Below are 8,493 nucleotides of genomic sequence, written 5' to 3'. Positions count from 1 at the left end.
TTCCGTGCCCACTGTATATATATGTATGTATGTATGTGTGTGTGTGTGTGTGTGTGTGTGTGTGTGAAAAAGTTTGCATAACCCTGCTGTAGATTAAATAAATCACACTTACGTCCTTTTTCTCTCCTCAGGATGGAACAGAGTCAGAAGGACAGAGCAAGACCAAGCAAGAGAGCGCCTGGCTTTTTAGACTTTGGTATACTTTTGACCACAAGTATCCTTTTCAGCATGCCGTTCACAACAACACACCCTTGCAGGCTTTTGTGGTCTTGTCATTAGGAACTCAAGCACGGTTGAGCATTACCTCTCTTTCACAGTTGCTCTTCCGTGAGCCTAGCCAACTGAGATTACTTTGGCTCCATGCAAATGACTAGGAAAAAACATCTGCTCCCACACCACAGACAATGACAAAAGAGAGACACATATTGATGAAACCCGCTAAAGCGGATCTAGATGAATGTAAATGCAGTGAGAGTGAGGAAAGGATGAATAATTCAGAGATTTCATAGGATAGCTGGTTTTGATCAGTGCTGGAGTTCCTCTGAGGCCTTAACTGAGCCTCTAAACCCCCGAACTGACAAGCCTCACCCTCCTGACGCAACTCCCACTCCAAAAAAAGCTCCAGTCTGAGCTCCACATCTAAATACGAGCAGCTGGAAATGTCATTACTGACGTTCTTTGCACGAAAAGTCAAATGAAATGGCTGCAGTCCATTTTCACAAAGAGTCCTGAATGAAGCAATCAATGATTCTTGAGCTCTCAGCAGGGTTCGTCCACTGCAATTATTTTGTGCTGAGAGGTTTACTGTAGCCGTACCTTTTCAGTGAGACGGTCATGGGTGATGAGAGGAGCAGAATAGCAAAGAAAGGGGTTTTATTTAGCTCACGGATGCTAGAAATAATGCTTAAAGGTGAAAGTGGCGCACACACATTTTCTCACACACTTCTCAATCCGCTTCCTGCACAGCTGTGTCTAGCCAGCTCCACATGTGGTGACTCACAGGTCCTCAGAGCTTATGTCAGATGTTTATTAGGAATCTTAGCTTGCGATTTTCTCTGCGCCCACAGCCGTGCTTGTCAGTTTACAAGTGTGCTGCCTTATTGTCACAACAACCTGCCCAACAACATTCGGTTCCTTTTGTACAGGCCCTCGGGAGTGAATTAAAGTGTGCTTGTGTGCTTTCCAAAAGGCCAGCTGCCTGTTTTTTTTCTCTTTGGGTGCCAGACCATGCTATTGGACATCCTACAGAGATATTTTGCAGTCTATACCTCTCTCTAACTCTGTAGGGGACATCCAGTTTAGGTCCCCCTCATAGATATTATATGTTTTCAAATCCATCACGGGGTGTTCTTGGTTTCAAGCCATCTGCATTTTACTGCCGCCTTCTCTATTTTTATCCCCGTCTGTCAAAAATAAAAAACCTCAGTATTGCTGCCAAATGCGTACTAGCTGTCCTGTTTAGATCTGTGTGCTGGACTCTGAGTGAACTATTTAAGGGGATGATGATCCGTTTACTCCATGATTATGAGGCTGAGACTCAATCATATGTAACCCTGGACCACAAAACCAGTCATAAAGGTCAATTTTTCTAAATTGAGATTTATAATTTTATATATTTAATTAAATTTTTATTTTATATAAATAAAATTATTATCAAATATATTAAAAAAAGGAATCAGTGAAATTTGGGGAAATATATATTTATTCTCATACATTTATTTTTTATTTTTTTGTTTAATTGATTTTTATTAATTTTTTTATATAAAATCAATTATTTTTGAACATTTATTTATTTATGAAATAGATATGTATGTTTATTCATCTTTTTCAAATTGTAATATATTTGTATTATTTTCTATATAAATATAATAAAAATTAAAATCAGTTAAATATAAAAATAAAAAAAAAATGTTTACTTTTCAAATCTAATAGATTTTGTAGTAATTTTATTTAATTTATTTTTTTAATGTTTTCTATATAAAATCAATTATATTTGAACAATTATTTATTTATGAAATAGCTTTGTATCTGTTTATTCATTATCTTTTCAAATTTTAATAGATTTGCATTATTTTATAAATAAATGTAATAAAAATTAAAATCAATTAAATATGAAAATGAAAAAAAAAATCTGTTTACTTTTCAAATCTAATGATTTTTATTATTTTTGTTTAATTTATTTTTAATGTTTTCTATATAAAATAAATTATATTTGAACAATTATTTATTTATGAAATGGATTTGTATCCGTTTATTCATTATCTTTTCAAATTTTAATAGATTTGCATTATTTTATAAATAAATGTAATAAAAATTAAAATCAATTAAATATGAAAAAGAAAAAATATATCTGTTTACGTTTTCAAATCGAATCGATTTTTATTTGAAAGCTGAATAAATAAGCTTTCCATTGATGTATGGTTTGTTAGGATAGGACAATATTTGGCCGAGATACAACTATTTGAAAATCTGGAATCTGAGGGTGCAAAAAAAAATCCAAATATTGAGAAAATCGCCTTTAATGTTGTCCAAATGAAGTTCTTAGCAATGCATATTTCTAATCAAAAATTACGTTTTCATATATTTACGGTAGGAAATTTACAAAATATCTTCATGGAACATGTTCTTTACTTAATATCCTAATGATTTTTGGCATAAAAGAAAAATTAATAATTAATCATTTTGACCCATACAATGTATTTTTGGCAATTGCTACAAATATACCCCAGCGACTTAAGACCAGTGTCCAGGGTCACATATCAGTTCCGAGATGAGCGCTTGCTGCTGCCATGCTGAATTTTTGGAGCTTCCATTATAAGCAATGCTATTTTGAATGGTTTGAATTGATTGGCTGTTTTGAAATGTTTGACTTGGATGAATGTCGGAAGTCTTGCAGTCATTGTTGATTTGTGGCTGTTATGAATTAACTAGTTTAGCCAGAAAAGATTTCATCATTTACTTTACCAGAGAGCTTTGAGACGGTCCAAGCTGCTCTTTTGCGTGCATACAGTTAAAGCTAATAGAACTGAGTCTATGAAAGTTTTTTTTTGAATTGGTAGAGAATTATAAGTTATGATTAGCTAATGTGAGTACTCTACAAGCTACTACTGCATGACGTTGACTTTACCATACCTGCATGTTTTCAGTTGTTTTTGGAATTGAAAGTACATAATGTTGTAAGAAGTGTCTATATCAACCATATTTCAGTCCAGTGTGTGACATCTTCCTGGTTCACGTCTGCTTGACATTGACACTTCAGCAGAGCTTTTCCCTTTACACAAGTACAGTTACCTGAAGCCTATCCTGACCCATAGCGGTCCCCCTTTGACCTCCACTCTGCCGGCCTGCTGCGGTCCTCTAGCTCGATGTCTGACCAGCCCCCAGGCCTATGAGGTAAGACCACAAACACACACACAGTTATTAAATCAGTCAGTCTGCTTGATATATATATATTTCAAATTTTAATAGATTTGCATTATTTTATAAATAAATGTAATAAAAATTAAAATCAATTAAATATGAAAATGAAAAAAAAAATCTGTTTACTTTTCAAATCTAATGATTTTTATTATTTTTGTTTAATTTATTTTTAATGTTTTCTATATAAAATAAATTATATTTGAACAATTATTTATTTATGAAATGGATTTGTATCCGTTTATTCATTATCTTTTCAAATTTTAATAGATTTGCATTATTTTATAAATAAATGTAATAAAAATTAAAATCAATTAAATATGAAAAAGAAAAAATATATCTGTTTACGTTTTCAAATCGAATCGATTTTTATTATCTTTTTATTTAATTGATTTTTTATATATTTTCTATATAAAATCAATTAAATATGAAAATGAAAAAATATCTCTTTTTAAAATCTAATTGATTTTTGTTATCTTTTTATTTCATTGATTGTAATATATTTTCTATATAAAATCAATTATATTTGAACAATAATTTATTTATGAAATGGATTTATATCTATTTATCTTTCAAATTTTAATAGATTTTTATTTTATATACAGTATATACAAATATAATAAAAATGAAAATCAATTAAATATAAAAATGTAAAAATTATCTGTTTTTTTCAAATTCTTTTTTTTTAATTAATTGATTTTTAATAAATACCACCCTTAATTTACTCTATTAATTCAAAGTATCTACTAACAAGGTAGATCCAAACTGATAAATTTTAGAATCAACCCAATGCCTATATTATCAAATTGGCCCCTTATTTGCTATTAGTAGATTGGTCATTACTTCACACTGCACTTTGCCATGTTTCTAAGGAAGTAGCTTGTTCGGAGTTCCTCAACAGCACACTTTGGTTTCCATAGCTTGCTTTCTAATGTTGCTGCTGCTCTGTGAAGCCCTGTTTGAAAAGAAAAGAGAGAAAGAAAGACAGACACACAAAAGCACTGGGGCTTTTAGACTGGACACAGACCCGAAGGAAGACGCATTCAGTGTGCGCCCGGTCACAAAAGAGCCTTTCATGATGCCACTCTGATGATGGTGAGCCCGAGAGGCGTTCCAGGATCTCAAGCATGGAGAACACCGTTATTCACAACGGTCACAGGCCCATTCACTCCTGCAAATTCCCCTATTCATCACAACGTTAGCACTGTAGCTCAGCCTGCTTGGCTGTGCTCACAAACATCTTACAGTCTTACATTGTGCTTTTGGGTCACAATGAGCTAAATGTCCTGCAGAACTGCTTGACTGCCCACCTCTCTCCCACGTAACACAATTATGCCCCTCATAGCTGCAGCGAATGGTATGGTGTGAATACCAGCAGAGAGTTTTTGTAGACCTATAACAGGGGCGTGGGAAGATTTTTTAGGTTGGGGGTGCTGTACGCGCGTGGGGAGGGAGGTGCGATAGAGGCTATTTACACTAAGTGAAAATAGCTATAGATAGTTAAAATAGTGGGATATTCTGCTAATTACTTATTTCAAATAGTGTCAATTATCTGCACCTCAGCATTGTAATACATTAAAACAGTGTGCAATAATAACTTATTGAGTGTAAATTTGAATTTGAATTCAAATTATTAAATGGATGCCACCTTATTGGGACAAAAGCCCTCCCTACACCTAACCCTACCCGATACTTTTTTTTTTCAACTTTTTGATTATTTCCTTCATTTTTATTAAAAAGAAATGCTTTTCTGATGTGATTTGAAATTTGAAAAGGGAGAAAAAAAGTTCGCCAAAAGGCAGATTCGAACCCGGGTCAATCGCGTCAAAAGAAGTATGACACGCTTTACCACCTACGCCACTACATCTGATGATTATTGACTTTGATTATTATTGTCTTTTGTAATGTTGACTAGCCCAATCACACGTTGGTGGGTGGAGTTAGTGTAAATAGCCTCTGCCAACAAGGCGGGCTATTTGCACTTGGTGTAAATAGACACTCCGATTTAAAAAAAAAATTCCCAACAGTTAAACAGTTGCCTACAGAAAAAAACAGGGGGTGCTGCAGCACCCTCATTTCCTGCGCCTATGACCTATAATGAAAATAGTTCTTACCTCAGAACATGAGTCATGATGTTTGTTACATACATTCTTTTAAACTGGGTCAGTTCATCTAAATACCCAAGTTTGTCTGTCTGTATATATTTCTATTCCTTTCTTGATTGTGCTCTCTAGGTCCTCCTAATACCTGCCATATGCATCTAAGTTCTCTTTTTTCTTTGAATTGCATTTTTTTTGTTTTGTTTTGCTGCTCATCTTTTTATTTTAGCCCAGCTCTCCCTCTCTGTTCTACAGTCTACGTCTAGATTTAATTTCCATATTCACTTCCTCCATCAGATTTATTAGTCGCTTGCTCGTTAAATCTGAAAAACAAAAATTGTTGATTTATTGTCTTAACGTATTCCTAATTTTTTGTTTCATTTTGCTGCCAGTTTTTCTTTGGCTGTTATTTAGTTCGTCTGGTTAAATCCATTTTGTATGGTTTCAAATGTGAATAACTGGCTTTTTGATTCTTGCAGTTTCCTCTTTCTTTAAAGGTCTTTTATGTTGAACTTGTTCCTATATCACTTTATTTTGAAGAGCACTTAGCCAGAATAGTTCTCTGATAATGGTTCATTTATGGAGGTTAAGTATGGGATAATGTACTGTTTGCCAGACACTGACGCAAAATATGCAACACTTACTGTACTTCCATTCCTGTATTTTGGTTAGGCAAGAATGGTTTCCAAGAGTGATTTTTACTGTTTTGATTTGGCTTCTTATGGAACCATTTTCAGTGACAAAATAACTGTCCATACTAGTGTAGGGTTCTTAAGTCTTAATTTGCCCTTCCAAAAATTAAGGCCTTAAAAGTTTTAAATTCGTAAAGTCAAGTATTAAATGTTCCAATATAAATATCTAAATGTCCTTAAATCAAGATACATTTACAGATGCAAATTAAAGATATGTTTTTTTTTGTTGAGAAATTGAACAAAATGAAATGATTTTCCTCTTTGAATTAAGTTCTTGTTTAATCAAACTTACTTCATTTTGATCAATTTCTAATAAAACAAATAAATGTATGTTGATTTAAGAATCTTTAGACATTTGAACTCAAAAACAATACTGGATACTGGTTAAAAACTTTTTTGCAGTGTGATCAGAATTAAAGTAGTAAGAAATTAAAGTAGTTTTTTTTTTTTTAATTAAAGTTGTATATTTGAACTTTGAAGTGTTGCTAATACAAGACATTATTAACCATATTAATACCATATTAATGTTTTGTGTTATGGGTCAAAATTATAGATTTTTATTTTATGCCAACAAAATAAAATTCTCTAAAAATAGTAATCAATAAAAATTAATTATAATAATTTATAAAAAATACCAAAAAAAAATAAAGATGATAAAACATAGTAATAATTTTTTTTATAAAATTATAATTAATATAAATTATATAACTATATTAGCTGATGCCTGTGCCTTTTTAGGACCTGCCTATGATACATTATAATGCTGTCTATATAGTCAGCAAAAACAAAACAGTCTGAAAAATAGTAATAAATAGTCATTACAATAATAATAATAAAACAATTAGTGCTGTCAAACGATTCATCGCAATTAATCGCATCCAAAATAAGTTTTTGTTTACATATATATATATATATATATATATATGATGAACTGAATATGAATGAACTGAATAAGAAGGAAGGAGTGTAGGTCTAGAGCCTAGAGCCTTTGAGAGCTTAAACAGCTGATCTTCACGGACTAAATCACACCACCTCAAACCATTAACATGGAACAGGCATTATTTAGATCCTACTCAAAGGATTTAGCAGCAGCTATATGTGAAGCTAACTGTTGTGTAACCGAGTTTAGTTTGTTTGATCTGTTGGCACACAGTGTAATCCTCTGGTGTAATTGTGCTTGAGTGAAAACCCCTTTCAATAGCACCCAGCAGTGATTCTATGAAGTACCACTAAACCCAGTGATCTGTGAATGGCGAGTCTTTAAACTGTGGGAGATGCTTTATTGCAGAATGTTTGTTACATATGCATCATATAAACAGAGTTGTGTGAATTTGCTGTTGCAGTCATAGCTTATGCTGCCTTCAAGTCCACCTGGGAAGCTCCTACATTTGTGTTGCTTATTATTGTGATAACTCGCGTTCAAGATAGGAAACAAGGTAGTCTAAACTAACAAAAATACAAAAAGATGATCTACAGCAAATGGTATTGTTTTTCTGTGCAGAAAGCAATAATAAATGTCTGTCACTTTTACAACACTGATAAAATTTATGCATGATGATCTCTTATAAATAAATAACTTTCATAAAGCAAACCCGACATGCGAGTCATTATCTTACTTTACATCACGTGTTTATAAGCTCTGTTGTATATGATAGTAATTATTAATGATGTTGTAATATAGCCAAAACTTAAAGGGTATGCATTATTTTTCAACAATTAAACATTATAACCCAACTCGCTTTTATCGTGGTTATGACAAACACTTCTTTTTTTTTTTCAATCTCAAGAAAATCTTTTTTAAAATCAAGTTTTAATTTTTAAATTTCTAAATTTGTTTTTTTAAATCCCAAGGACTTTTAGTTATTATATTGTTTTTTTAATGAATAATTTTTTTTTGTTTTGTTTTTTTTTTACAATTCAAGCATTTTTTTCCCCTTTATTTCTAAATCTCAAGACATAACTTGACAAAAGTATTTGCTACCATCTACACGGCCCTTCTAATATCACAATTTTACCATTTAAATACCATTGTGAATATTGTGTTTCCATTTCTAAATATGAATTTGTTGGTCATTCATGTACACATAACTTGTAATTACAATATTCCCATTGGCACTTGAAGGCTGCATTACACAGAGGTAAGTCTTGATTTTTTTCCTTTGCACAAGGACATTTAAGTGTATTTCTCTCTTTATCCTGTCTTCTTGTGACTCCACAGTGTCCCTCATGAAACCTTTGTGCTGAGCTTGAACAGTGTGTGTGTGTGTGTGTGTGTGTGTGTGTGT

General features: G+C 32.4%; 1 protein-coding gene across 3 annotated transcripts in view; it reads left to right on the top strand.

The window, feature by feature from the left end:
- Window positions 1-8,493, top strand: part of LOC107673530 (sodium/hydrogen exchanger 7-like) — a 50,851-nt gene that overhangs the window by 38,637 nt on the left and 3,721 nt on the right. For 2 of the 3 annotated variants that reach the window (XM_016467145.1, XM_016467144.1), the window contains 2 exons: window positions 132-214; window positions 3,288-3,393. In XM_016467145.1, coding sequence (XP_016322631.1) covers window positions 132-214; window positions 3,288-3,393 — 189 coding nt within the window. Of the gene's footprint in view, window positions 1-131; window positions 215-3,287; window positions 3,394-8,426; window positions 8,484-8,493 lie in introns of those variants that run through there. The other variant, XM_016467146.1, reaches the window with a different exon arrangement.

Source organism: Sinocyclocheilus anshuiensis, unplaced genomic scaffold, assembly GCF_001515605.1.
Source record: "Sinocyclocheilus anshuiensis isolate Anshui unplaced genomic scaffold, SAMN03320099.WGS_v1.1 scaffold44, whole genome shotgun sequence".
NCBI classification, from domain to species: domain Eukaryota; kingdom Metazoa; phylum Chordata; class Actinopteri; order Cypriniformes; family Cyprinidae; genus Sinocyclocheilus; species Sinocyclocheilus anshuiensis.
Note: the sequence above shows the minus strand (reverse complement) of the source record. Positions and strands in the feature narration are given on the sequence as shown.